The sequence below is a fragment of the Coffea arabica genome, chromosome 10c (assembly GCF_036785885.1).
Source record: "Coffea arabica cultivar ET-39 chromosome 10c, Coffea Arabica ET-39 HiFi, whole genome shotgun sequence".
NCBI classification, from domain to species: Eukaryota; Viridiplantae; Streptophyta; class Magnoliopsida; order Gentianales; family Rubiaceae; genus Coffea; species Coffea arabica.
In genome coordinates, this window is record NC_092329.1 from 42,024,906 (window position 1) to 42,039,915 (window position 15,010).

The window sequence follows — 15,010 nt, forward strand, 5'->3', positions numbered from 1 at the left end:
GGTCAATTTAGGTTTCCGGTGAGTAGGGTTCACGGGAAGTAGAGACGGACGGGAGTGATTTGCCAATAGTGAGCGTACCTTGTACAGTCAATGTGTGCTATCATTTATACCTGTGAGGGAGTCCGACCTCCGTACGTTTCGGGACTTGCCCAGAATAGTCAGTATCCCGCACTCAGGGGGATTATCCCCGACCTCTTCGGGATGGACCCTTGCCTCCTTCAGGAGCCCTAGCAGTACGGCCCAGGACGGCTGCCAGGGGCCTGAGGCCGAGGCCCAGCTCGGCCATGCCTGGGCTGCCACGTGTCTAGGCCCAGGATGGGGCCTCTGCAGGCACTTTAGTAAACTTATACTCCAATGAGCATGGCCTACTTGTACTCTAAGGCGGATTACTTGTCTAATGCTTATACAATCCCTAAATTACCTTTTAAAATGTCAGATGAAAATCACCTGATAGACAAACTACAACTCTTTTATATATGTGTAGGATATCTTGTTAGCCAACCCAAGCTTAAAGGTACAAGAATATCACGTGTAGTAGGACGCGAGACGAGAAATGTGTAAACACTTACAATGCTTTCCACATAATGGGGTACTGCACAGGCTTTCTTCGACTCAGCTGCAGATATTACTTACTCATGCTTTCTCGTATCATTTATTTTGCATAGCCAATTGCTGACTTGGTTCTCCTTTGCAGGTAGATTAGGGCCAATTAGTCCTCCTCACGAGATACTTATCACAGAACTTGATAAGGCCAGCAATTTTCAGAAGCAAAGTATAGATTGGGCATTCAAAAAGTAAGCACCGGCACAAATGGATGAACTGGTCGCTTGTTACATATATCTATGTTACACTATATTACACAACTTCCCAAAGTGTTCCTACCAATAGAGATATTTTAAAACTTGGATTTTTATCTGTTATCATGGTGAAAAATGCATAGTAGTCGAATAGATAGTATAACAAAAATGTAATAAGAAAGGTTATAACAGAAAATTCTTTGCCGTGAGCAAGCGTCTGCCTGCGAGTCATGCTTTGATGCCTCCAATCCACCGGTAACTTCTCTGTCGACAACAGAAGTTGACTTCCAAGCTTCTTTGGAACCAGTCCTAGACATACTCATTACTTCAATTAGGACCAAGAATATTATTATTGATGTTGGATCCATGTATTAAATTCCCCCATTGGATTGTTTTTCTTCTAGCCAAATCTCATGATTAATCATATCGATAGCTTAAGTTTTTTCTTTTGATTTTTCAGTCCGGCGCTTGCACCACTTCTTTGGACTTCTTCAATTTTTAGTTTAAGATCAATTTGATCTAACTTTAAGATAGGATCTATTTTGAGCCATCTAGTTGACCGATAGGATGAAGTTTTATAAATTCTTAGGAAACTTATAAATGATATGCTTTATTTCCCATCATGAAGCATATATGCCGATTCATAAATTGCTTTTTTATTGCATTTTGTTAGTCAAAAATGTCAAAAAAATTTTGTCAAAAATTTGCCATTAGCTGGCCAATGAAATGTTTCTCTGTCTTTTTTTCCTCAATATATATGCTCCCCTTCTTAGAACTTTATGTACTTTAAATTGTACCCTCCCTATTTGGGCTTCATTTGATGAATTTAGGTTCATTATATCCAATCAGCCAAATAGTTTTTAATATTGTTTTCCTTTCCTGGAAGCTTTTCTCAACCATTTTTTAATTGTATAACCAGGCTACTCTTCTCTTATTAGCCTATTTATTATCCAATATTGCTAGTTGATTGTCATCCAGATTGTCAAGCTCTAGTATCATTGTTTGATGATAGTCATCCACATCAAGGTAATGCAGCATAGCCGCTCCAGGAAAATGGAGCAAAACCAATACTATTTTCAGGTGATGTTTCATAAGCCTATACTACTTCGGATAACAATTCATACCATTCTAAGGAATCAAAGATGCACACAAAAATCATATGTAAAAATTTTGATTACGTAAGGAAATTTGTTTGTTATATAACACATTACACATCTCACGTACATCGAGATTAAAAAATTTGTTTCAATTTGAAATTGAAAATCTCAACCCCATCTCCTAAATTCCTTGCCAGTTCCGAACAAATTCTCAATTGACGCCCAAGTTTGTACTCTTCAAGAATTTCAACCCTATATGCATTTTGCAATTTAATCCCCCAAATGTATACTATAAAGAAATGGAAGTTGTGGTATTCAGGAGCAATAGAGGAGCCACTGCAGAACAAATGGTGAAGGAAATTGCATCAATGTAGAGGTAGCAGTCACTAACAGTGAGGAAGGAAGGAAAGTAGGAATTAGAGTGATTGCAACTGATGCCAACAAGAAGGAAAGAGCTACATGGGCAATGAGAGAAATGAGTGCTAGAAATAGACAACTGGATTCTGCAGAAGCTGTGAAACAAGCAATGGTGAAAGCAAGAGAACAACATTGATCCCATATAAAAGTGGGAGCCCTTGACCAACAGCTGCTAAGACACCTAAAGTCAAGAAGAGCAAAGGATAACAGACTTTTCTCTCAAGTGGAGGATATTTATGGTCTAAGCTAGGCCTGTCAATAGGTCGGGCATGGGTCGAAATTAAATATTTTGGACCCGAACCCATTATAATATGTCCATTCCAGATTCGATCTATCTACTCGCCGGGTATTGTGCATATAATCCCAGAACCGAGTCCAATTGGTCCCGAGTCAGGTCTACCTAGCAAAAATAAGACCCGACAAAATTTGTGTATGAACTGGCTTATGGAGCCATCAAGAGTGATACCGCATCTATTTGACAACACCTCAAGCAGTTCTCTGTGGTATGAATTGTCTTACACGGAAGCCAAGAGATTGTAATATTAAGGTTTGGTAATTTGGGAAAAGAAGTATTATTGTACTAAGAAGTATTTATATTGTATAATTATTAACTACTTAAACGGGTCCAAGTCTGATATCGGTCAAAATCTTATATTCTGTATTCAATCTACTTTTTTGTTAGAGTACTAGGAGGAAAAGCCCACACGACGCGTGGGAGTTTAGTGCTTATAATTAAAGATGGTTAATAATTATTATTTGGTATTTTGTAGTATAAGAATTGAAGTATGACAATTTTAATAAATGATATTAAATAGAAAAATTATAAGTTACATATTGAGTTAAAAAAATGTACTAATATGCAATGAAACAAAATTATAAGATACGATCAACTATTTTACATCTAACCTAATAAAATAAAAGACCTATTTATATCTGCTCATGCACTTTGTGGATATTAAAATCTATTGTTTAGTTTGAATTTGATCTTAATATAAGGGCAATCCACCACATTATCTTGTCATATAAGTGAGATTTGAACAATTAGCATATTTGAAGAAAATCATTGCTAGTGAAATTTCGGTTCTTGCAAGCCAAATTTTTGAATTTATATTGATTCCAAGGACATATCATCATGAAATATCCACATTCACCAATCCATCAATTATTATTTATTATATGATTTAGAAGATATAGTAAAGCATCTCCTTCTGGATAGGGATTACAATCCCTATACATCAGTTTTTGATCTAGTTGCAAAGATATACAACAACTAAAATGCTAATTTAGAGGAATAACCACGTCAAATAAAGTACTAAAATATCTTAGACCACTCAATTCAAGAAAACAATTAAAAGTAATGAAGTATATACTTTAGATTTGCAGCCAAATAGTTTTAAGTAGATAGTTAAACCTATTAACAAATCAAATGAAGTGAAAAATTTGCCTAAATGGAATCATCAATAAAATAACAAACAATTTGAAAATTATCATAACTAATAGTTAAAACAACAAAAGTAGATGCAATTTGCATATGGGAAAATTTATAATGATAAACTTACTTTAAACCACAAATAATAATTAACAAATGTGATCTCCTCCCTATCATGCCTATCTAATATGAACAATTGAATTAAAATACTAAAAAATTATCACACATACAACCTTCTAGATTACAGATTTCTTACAACCAAAAAGTAGATTGGTTAAAGAAAACATACCTATTGAGATTTCTTACAAAACAAAAAGTAGATTGGCTGCGCAGCTAATATAGCAACATTCATATTTAATAGGCTATATGATTGAGGTGGAAGAAAGTTGTAAGTAAATGAAATGAATATGATCAGATGGGGGTAACGGCCAAGAAAGCAAACTTCTCTACTAATTGGCATTAATTGTGTCTTAATATCTATATATCATAAGTTTGCAGATGAGAAATGCTTTAGGAAATTAAGAGACTTGGATGTTAATACAATTAAATGATTAGAAAGGCTTTTATGTTATTTCATTAAAACACAAGCTGAATTTAGTTATACCCAATGTTCAATCGGATATCTGTCACTCCTAGCTTTAAATGTCTAAAAGGACATCTAAGTAATTACAACAAAACTAAATTAGTTATAATGACTTGTATTCAATACTCCAATTACACTTCAAACTCTTACATTTCTAAAATAACCCTACCCTTACAGTTGAAATCCAAATAACATCTTTACCCTAAACTCATTCTTATATAGTATAAGGAAACGAGTATGGCCCAAATCCGAATAATTTAATTATATCTCAATTCGTGCCCAGGAAAAAAAATAGCATGTTTGGGCCGAGTCCGGGTCCGACAAGCTTAGTTTTAAGTTCAATGTTTATGCAATGCTCATTTTATCTGCTCTCAAATGAAAGACTAAAGTAGAATACACAGATTAATCTCCATGTTGTAAGCGTTCTTTTGGATGAGAAACGTTTGTTTCCTTAGTGTCTCTGTACACATTGTAGAGCTTAATTGGGCCATTGCCCAAACCTTGTAAAGTTATTACTGGTATAATCAATATAATATCCTATCCTTTCCGGAAAAAAGAAGTCGGGGGTATTCTTTTATTAATCTCATTTGTCACTAATACAAGTTCTTAATTTTCACAAACCAATCACGTTGTTTGGATAATTAGAACCCGATATATGACTTGATAATTAGATCCCGATAATTAGCTTTTGACCCATTTGCCAAGACTAAGCAGGGAGTTTTTTTTGGAATATTCCGGTTCAACCAATTGATCGGCAATTTTGATCCGAGTTTTAAAACACTGGTTCAATCACAGCCCCTTCCTCCCATGATAACTCATTAGTCCCACATGTCCTTCCACCTTTGGTCCTTTGCTCTTGAATATTTACAATTTATCATGAAATTCATGCAATATCGTTCTGCGGAGACCAGCACGGCTAAGCGAAGGACCAGAGGGAAGATGAGCGAGCAGGGGGCAACATGGTTAGCAATAATTTACTATCACCATTGAAGAATGACAGCATACATGAGGCATCTGAGAACATTTAACAAAGTGCAATCCCTGCGTTCCTATCAAGTCTTAACAAAATTTACAGAGCCATACGACGTCATTCAAGTTCCTGGACTTGGGATATGGCCAAGAAGGACCATTTCTTGTGAGCCCTATCCCAGTTACCAAGGGAAATGGACAGCATTACACCAAATACAGATTTATCATTTTTAACAAATTCGTTATAGGATCCCATGACCAAAGTGCCCAAATGTAAATTGAAAGAAATGTTCAAAGTACCCAAAAAGCTAGAAAGACGAAAAAGGATAGTTTAATGAACTATAAGAACGCCATAGGTTTGTCTTTGGTTCTTTCTGCTACTATGGTCTTGACTAATGCTCCAATATTACCTCATCAAAGTTCCAGTCTCTCACCAGATCCCTTCTAACAGCATGGCTTCGGACCAAACGCGGGGGGCCTGTAACTACATTACTGGGTACAGTTGGTTGAGGAGTCACCTTGGATGATGCAACACTATGATTTGTTCTTGCGTGTGATAGAATCGTCTTTCTTGTCATGTAACTGGTAATTGCAGCACACCTTCCGTCATTGTCTGAACTTGAAACAGAATAACTTCTAAACGATTGTGATGGACTTTCTACACCATGGCATACAAGACAAGCCAGACTCATCTTAGTCTTTGAACACAAAATCCAGAAAAAGCTCCTGCCTTGCCACATCAAATAATGGTACGAGATGTTAATTCAATAAAAGAATCTCAAAAAGATACATGTTTGCTGTCTTGCAGGTCAACCACCAATTAAAAGATTTACCTAAAATGAAAGAGCAAAAGAAAGATGTACTGTTGAGACCCCTACCATCTAGGGTTGCAAACGAATCGAGCTGAGTCGAGCTTTGAGCTAATCGAGCCGAACCTCACCTAAATTTTACCAACCTCGAGCTCGACGAGCTGGCAATTTTCAAGCTCGAGCTCGACTCGAATCAAGTCGAGCCAAGCTCGAGCTCGAAAAAAATAAAAAATAATTATTTTATTTTTAAAAAAATAAATACAATAATATTTTTTCTGAATAAATAATAAAATATTAAGGATATATACGTAATTTTACTATGAAAATAAAAAATAAATAAATATATAATATACGTAATTTTATTATTAAATAAAAATAAAAACAAAAAAAAATATATATATATATACTCAAGCTCGCGAGCCGGCTGGCGAGCTAACGAGCTTAATATTCTGAGCTCGAGCTCGATTAATATCGAGCTCGACTTGAACTTGACTCGAGCCGCTCGATTCGTTTGCAGCCTTACTACCATCCCTCTTGCCGGGGTTTCCTAGTATAGAGTATTAAGAAACACAGGAAGGTTGAAAACAACTCCAAACTCAAATATATGGTCATACCAAACAGGGAAATTTGAGACAATGAGCATGCAAGTATCAGCAACATTTAACAGCTCTACAAAATATATGTATTCTTCATCTGCCCCTTTCCTAAATAACTGCAAAAAAGCAGACAAAATTCTTATGTCTCCTAAACTTCCCTGAGAAACTCTTCTCTTTCTTGAATATCCAAGGAACTTTTAACCAAGAAATACTAGAAACAAGTTTCTATAGATTTTGCATCTTGAATCATATTCTTGTGAAAGGAATGTTCAATGCAAGTTGTGGAGATATCGTTAAGGGTCTCAAAGATATTTCATTCCATTGTAGACCACAACTGTCCATGCTTATGCCATTTTAAGCTCAAACAACAAAGATATGTATAGGGCTAAATAACAAATTCCTTCAGACAAAGCAACAAAGATGGTAGCATAACAACAGAGCTCTGAGGAACATTAGCTATGAAGGCTATAATTTGACACACTGTAAACACAGCCTAAAACATCAATCAACATGAATCAATATCTGCAATGAGAACAACAATGAAAACATGCCCACAAATGATCTTCCAAGAGGAACTAAATTTAACCATTGCAAGCATTCTAAACCAAATGTTGTTAATTAACTGTTGAGATTAAAGCAGGAAACTATCACCTCAAGAGCTCAATTACAGACTGCTACCTTTCTTTTCATCATTACTAGCCATCACCAAATCCTCTGATGGTAAGTCTAAAGATGTTGAAATTCATAAGTCCACAGGGCTTGAAAAATTCTAAATCTCATAGAGAAGAGCAAGTCAGTCTCACCCATGCTACCAGAATAAGACAAAAGTAAATTTGCCAGAGCCAGGTCCCTATTGCCTCAAACTAAAAGAAGATATGGTACATTACAACACCTCTATGGTATAAGTACCTTACCTCTTTCCCCATATGGTTCTGGAAGTAATTACCAGCTTGTGGTTTTGGGGGAAAATGGGCAAGATCAATAGCAGACTCATAATTAGTATTTTATTTTTGCAAAAACAAAGCATCAGCAGCCACTAAGAGGATTTTCAGGAGATAATTATAATCAAACATTACTTCAGCAAAATGTGTACATTCAAAGTACTAATAATAATCAAAATCTATTACCATTATTGTCAATTCTACAAGGCTGAAAATTAGCATTCTTGTGCTCATTTTCATTATTGCAAAATAACGCTACTTGCACCGACAGTTTCGTAAAAGTCTCTTCTTTTAGTCTACTGTTTAACATGATTTCAATTCCAAATTACAGGCATATAGAAGGCAACTCTTAAAACCATATTTCTGTTACCATGAGATGCTTAAACCACAGCTTTTTATAGGTAATTAACCCAGAAAAACATAACCATATATTGAAGATTCAAGGGCACCATGGGCTTGACATGGTAGCTTTGAAACCCATGTTTTTGTTTGTACTTGACTTGCTTTTAGCTTACACTAAGCTGAAAAAGCTAATTTTGCATAGCACATCAAGGTACCTTGGTAAACAACTTTCCTCTGTTCAATACAGTAAAGAAGGAAACATGCTTTGAAGCAGTCATAAACATACCCCATATAAGAACATGGATATACTGAGACAAGTTTAACGGATGTAACTCTGTAACAAGAGGCCGAGGAAGCCGCTAGAGAAGAAGTTTATGGATTCATCAAGGAAATATAGACAAGGGCATACTACACATACAAAACATAACACAAGAACAAGGTAGATTCCTAAACAGTTAAATATGACACCTTCATAAATAAATGTATAACATATCCTCCCATGTTACGTGGACATGGGTACAGCAGTCCCATGGAATGGGTACTATAGTGCAAAATGAAGAGTCAGACATGGTTAAGACAGGACAAAGTGAAGAGTCTGAACAAAATAAATATTCTTAATGTGTATGCCTATAACTGACAGTCACCTACATACATACATACAAGAGCACATACGTTACTTCCTCTGTCCTAAATTCTTGTAGCCAATCTGGAACATGACTTATTAAGGCAGTCCGACTAGCTGATAGGAAAAGCCCCAAGTTTCCCAACTTTTACCCCAGAGCATAATTTCAACAACCTTTATGTTGAACCATCGCACAATATGTTGGACCCATGTCTAAATAATGCCTGAAAAATAATGTGACTTAGGAAATTAACAGTTCAAGGTTATGTGTGTTAATTTCTTCAAAAGTAGCTTATGCGTGTCCTTTTGCTCAGAATTGGACTCACAGGACTGAAAAGAAAAAGCAATTAGCTTTTTCATGACAGTGTAACATGGAAGGATTTGTTTGCAATTTAGCAAGATGAAAAATATTCCAAAAACAAATTCACAAGGAAAGCATGGAACTGACAATGGCACTGAGGCCACATATAATAACCTCTACAGTTTTGGAAATAGCCAAGCTTTATGTTTCTTAATAATAAAATTTTACAAAGGGGCATCAAATATTTTCATTTGACAAAAAAATTCATTCAAACAAGTACCAGAAATTGAATTATCAATGCAAATAAATCCTTTCACTCTTTTACTTATACCACAAATCATTCCACATACAAACAAATTTGAAACAATACAGAGTCCATGTAATTTCAACATGGAATCTTCAAAATTTCTTCATTATAAACACCTAGGCTGCCCTCAAGTTATTAACAACAAAAGGACATTATTTACCAGAAATAAATCTTATGATTAACAAATACACATTATCCATGAACAACCTATATGCTTTGTCTGGCAAGAACAACAAATAATCAATAACACAGTCAAGTCCAAAAAATATCTATTGTTCTTGAATTTCTTGACAGAACAAACTAGTATTGATCCATATATCCAACATTATCATCTTTCATCGTTCTTGCTAAAAATTTGCACTTAAAAGACTAGTCCGTCGCAAGCCCCCCAATACGGCATTAGCCCTATAGTACCCATTCTTACTTTTTCTCTACTCTATAATGTCCATTAAACTTTCCGTCATGAACATTGTTTCAAACATGGCTACTATTCGGCATATGCTAATTCAGCACTTAATATCTAGAGTCCGTATACTTTGTAACACCATAATTCTGCAATGAAATTCCGATATTTGTTTCCTAGCAGCACAAAAAGAAGTTCTTTCACAAAACCAAGTTACCCCCATAGAAATACGATTATATGCCCAAATTAAAAAAAAAAAAAAAAAAAAAAAGTCGGGTCCTCCTAAATTAAGGAGAAAAACGCATTTCTTCAACAAAGAACTTACAACAAAACAAGAAGAAGACTGCCGATCGAATGATTCAAGGAGATCTAAGCAGAAAATTCAGGGAAAGAAAAACTGAACGAAATTAAATTACCTTTCTTCCTTCCGACGATAAAATCCTGACTTGTGGTGTGAAAATTCACTTCCAAGACAAAAACATAACAAAAAAATGGAGGAAAAAATGGAAAATAAAAAACAAAAATAGGATTCAGCAATGTTTGACAAAGAGATAGAGAAAGGGAGAAAGGTTAAACCCGTAAGACTGTTAGAAGATGAGATGGAGACTCAGAGATTGAGAAATTGCGTCAGATAACCTCGTTGAAAGTTTGGGCTAGTTACGCTTAACGACGTCGTTTAATCCAGGAGAATTACAGCAATGGTGAGAACCGAGAAGTGCCTATAACTTACTTATTCTTTCTCTTCTTTTTTTTTTTTTTTTTTTTTCCTTTTTTGGTTAAGATAGAACAAAGCAAGCTCTTTATTTGGTCAGTAAAATACACAGAATCCTTGTGGTTTGGCCCAAAATCACAAAACTCTCATATAGTTGTGGGAGGAATGGATTTAGCGGTACGGGACAAAAAGTGTAAGTGAGATTTCGAATTCGAAAATATCCAAATATTCGAATTTGAAACTTCTTTTTTATACTAAAAAAGAAAAAGAAAACCTCCTACAATTCGAAAATATCCAAATAACATCTTGTGTTTTGATTTAGTCAAAAAACGGTAGAAGTCATCTTATTTGATGGAGAGTGATGTGAACGCAACTCAGCAAGAACCTATCTTTGAAAAACCAAGTTGATCAAGCAACGGAAGGATTTATTTTGACCAGATAATGGAACAATATCTAGTTTGTTAGACTTAAAGAGAACCGTCTGAAGAAATCTAATGGATTGGTTATTGGCTTGAAAGAACAAAATGATATTAACAAATATCTAAACTACATACTTGATACAGTTCAAGAAAAAACTCACGTTCCATCGAAGAACTCCATAAAAGGAGACAACTCACTTTTATTAATTCATCTCTCAAAAAGTTGTCTTACAATAGGATAAAAGAAGCCTATTTATAGTTAAAACCTAAACTACTAAGACTAATCCAATTTCGAAATAATACAAGCTTCCCAATTTTACGTTGGAAAGACTAATAAAACACAAAATCTAGCACGAAAGGGAAACCCTAAATTTGGCCCTACTTGAGGCTTAATTGGACCGATTATTAATGACTAAATTAACACTAAAATACTGCAAAATAACATAATGATTTAACATAAATTTCGCATTAAATATGACTCCTCTACCACTTGAATGAGATGAACACACTTCCAATCTTCATTCTCAAGTCCCTCAATATGTTTTGGGACAATTTCTTAACTTTGAACTATGCGAACCAGAAGACTTCATGCATGTTAGACGTGCCTGCATCTAACTCAGTTTGATAAAACCCCGTGTTCACATCATTCCCCTCCTCTTGAAAAGATTTGTCCTCAAATCTGAGGAAAATTGGTGAAAGATTGATCAAGCAACATATATACTCCTCCATCATCATTTTGTGCAATTGACTTGTCATGGCCTCCATAAGAAGCATAGGATCAAAGTAGAGGTTCCACCTTCTATTGACATGTTGATGTAACCTGCAAAAGAGTTAGTAGAGAGAAAATTTTTCCTCACTCGCTCCCTCACGTGTTTACACTCAACTCTTGTGTATCACTCAAGTGTTTAACACTCTAATGATCTCACCAATTATGTTCTCAAGGCCACTTGATCAACTCCTTAAGGAAATTAGAAATTTCTCAAGAATCGTAACCAACTTGTCAATTAAGATCACAAAAGTTGCAATGAAGTTCATGGATTCGAAGGATTATAGCAAACTGACTTAGAAAGACTTAAATGACTGAATTTGGACTCAATACCCTACTAAAAATTTACAGGAAACTTGCTCCACCAATATGGAAACAAACAACAAAAACAAAGAAAGAACAATGTCTCAATTGACAACACTAGAATTCACCCAACTTGGACTCAACAAGGACTCAATTAAACTGAACTTTCAGACCAGAAACTGTGATGCCCCGAAAGGATGAGTATGAGAACCCGAAAATTTTTATATATTTTCGAGACATTATTTTGTTTCCTTGTCTATAATTTTATGCCTTTCTTCAATATATTAATTTCTTATACATTTTTATAAGGGAATATAGTTTTCAAATCATTTCCTTGATACAAGTTAGTTCATGTTAAGTTTGAAGTGTATACCGAATGTGGGACCCACTAGTGCGGTAAGTTCGATAAATTCGGCCAACTAGATTAAGTTTTGTATACTGGGTTTAATTTATCAAATGTTAAGAGATAATTAGAGGTGACTTAGATGGTTTAATCATGGAGAGACAAAATGATAAGCTTTAAGCTAAAAGGTGACAAGTGTTACCATTCAATTCATCTTTGGACTTTTGACCAAGATATTTTTACTTTCTTAAAACTAATTTTGGCCAATTTATTTCTTCATTTTTAGCTCCTTTGGTCAGCCCTCTCAACAAGAAAAGAAAAGAAAACTCTCAACTTGTTTCTTCCATTTCTTGCCTTGATCTCACAAACCAACCGTTAAAACTTTGATTTGCTCCATAAAAACCTTTCTCTTGGTAGGATTAAGGTGAGTGGTGAAGTGGTTTGAGAAGCAAAGGTGCTAAGTTGCTTGTTGTCTTGAGGTTACAAGGTGAGTTGTTAAGAATCTTTTCCTTTAGCTTTGATAATGTTCAATTGGTGGCTTTATTGGTTTAATATAATGACATATGGTGTGATTATGGTTTGTTTATGGTTGGAAGTAAAGGTTTGATGAATTTTGATTTATTATTGTTATTTTTCTATTTTGTATGAAGATCATGGTATGATGGCTGGTAATGGTGTAAAATGAAGCTTGTATATGTTGGTTGAAATTGGTTGCGGAAAATTTCAGTTTTGTGCGGAAATTCCAGGTTTAGGGTTTACATTTGCCCTGTTCTGACCGGATTTATTCGAGCATGTTAGAGGCCGAATCAGGCTTAGGTTAAAACATGAAAGTTGTAGAAAATGGTGTCAAATAGCTGCCTACAAAATTTCAGCTCGACCTGAGCACTGTAGCATGTGAAATGACCAAAATACCCTTGACTGTCCATGAACCCTGTTCCGCGCCCAGATTTCTGTTTTCGTGGAGTTTTCCATTTTTGATCATGAAAATGCATGATTTGGCCATGGAAGTCTTCATAAGGAATGTAGGTATATGTTTTGGTTTCGAAACGCCATAAGATTAGTTTCAATCCGATAAGGGTAGCTTCAGTTATGGATATTGTGCCGAAAGGTGTTAAACGGAACTTTTATACGTTAACTGCGATCGTTACGGAAAATTTACGCTTGAGGGAATGAATTCCGGTTTCTAGGGTTTAATTGGGGGTTTTTCTAATGGTGGCTCTTAAGCTTCTAATTAGCTTTGATTGAGGGATATTGTGGTCTAATTGGATATATTTTATTGCTTATTAACCGTATGTGTGATTGGTAATACATTGTAGGTTGGAAATGAAACATTTATGGGAAAACGCTGTCCGAACTTTGAGAATGTATGATTGCTTTGAGTTTGTAATTTACGGCTTGGGCTCGGGCAAGGTAATGATATACGATGGATGATTTCTGAGGCATGGAGGTGAGTGACCCTAAACTGTTTCCAAAGTACTTTTGAAATGTTTCTTGCATTATTTACTCGACTGCATATCATGTGTGTGCGCATGTGAGTTCATGACATGATTTGGATTAAATGAGTTCTTGGGGAGTCTTGTGCTGAACACCAACGTCTCCACTCCTGTTTATTGTTCATGACATGATCTGGAGCACCAACGTTGCTCCCCCTTATTGTTTAACGTTAAGTAATCTATTTGAGCGTTGGGTGTTTAAGTGCAATGATTTCACTGGCTCATGAGAGCAATAAACGTACATTTGATTACTGATTCATGACATCATTGAAATGAACGATTGTGACATATATTTGATTACTGATTTTATTGGTTACTCACTGAGCTGTTAGCTCACTCCAAAACTATTTTATTCCCCTCCATAGGGCTCGTGGCGAAGGAAAGACTTGTAGTACTTATTCACGTGGGTGGATGGCTTATATCTTATACAGTTTAGATTTGGAATTGAAGTGGATGTTTGTGTACTTTGAATTTTGAATTTTCTCCTGTATAATAGTTGGTATTAAGGATCGAATGGATGTATGAAGCGGAAACTAATTCTAAGCGTGGATGCTTCGCTTATGATATGTAAATTTGTGGAACATTTGATGTATATTTGAGACTTATATTGTAATTTATTTGAGGATTATAGTGAATGACTAAGTCCCGGCGAGAGCTGGGCAGGCGGTCCGCCGAACCCCCTGGGTACGCCCTAGGGGGAAGTGGGGCGGTCACAATTGGTATCAGAGCTTAGGCTTCAGATTCCTGTAGTGTATCCTAGACTTGAAGTTTAGGATACCGGACTGTGGGTTTGATTTGAAATATTAGTGATTCTTGCGGGATGTCTCGACTTGATTGGCACAAGATGGAATGTCGATGACGACATTCTTTTAAGGAGAGGAGTTTGTGATGCCTCGAAAGCATGAGTGTGAGAACCCGAAAATTTTATATATTTTCAAGATATTATTTTGTTTCCTTGTCTATAATTTTATGTCTTTCTTCAATATATTAATTTCTTATACATTTTTATAAGGGAATATAGTTTTCAAATCATTTCCTTGATACAAGTCAGTTCACGTTAAATTTGAAGTGTATACCGGATGTGGGACCCACTAGTGCGGTAAGTTCGATAAATTCGGCCAACTAGATTAAGTTTTGCATACTGGGTTTAATTTATCAGATGTTAAGAGATACTTAGAGGTGACTTAGATGATTTAATCATGGAGAGACAAAAGGATAAGCTTTAAGCTAAAAGGTGACAAGTGTCACCGTTCAATTCATCCTTGGACTTTTGACCAAGATATTTTTACTTTCTTAAAGCTAATTTTGGCCAATTTATTTCTTCATTTTTAGCTCCTTTGGTCAGCCCTCTCAACAAGAAA

At 35.4% G+C, this 15,010-nt stretch overlaps 1 protein-coding gene across 2 annotated transcripts; it reads right to left on the reverse strand.

Moving 5' to 3' along the window:
* Positions 1-5,346: 5,346 nt before the first annotated feature.
* Positions 5,347-10,215, reverse strand: LOC113713422 (uncharacterized). 2 transcript variants are annotated; one of them, XM_027237148.2, is made up of 2 exons: positions 10,030-10,215; positions 5,347-6,018 (listed from the first exon to the last, which is right to left on the reverse strand). In XM_027237148.2, exon 2 carries the CDS (start codon positions 5,982-5,984, stop codon positions 5,685-5,687), a length of 300 nt encoding a protein of 99 aa, XP_027092949.1. In that variant the 5' UTR covers positions 5,985-6,018; positions 10,030-10,215; the 3' UTR covers positions 5,347-5,684. The 2 variants fall into 2 exon arrangements, with proteins under 2 accessions (XP_027092949.1, XP_027092948.1); XM_027237147.2 differs by having other exon boundaries at positions 5,347-6,022; positions 10,030-10,164.
* Between the last annotated feature and the right edge of the window lie 4,795 nt (positions 10,216-15,010).

What these genes read in the sequence shown, in the direction of transcription:
- LOC113713422 (XM_027237148.2), bottom strand. Translation starts at nt 5,984, where the DNA reads ATGAGTCTGGCTTGTCTTGTATGCCATGGTGTAGAAAGTCCATCACAA.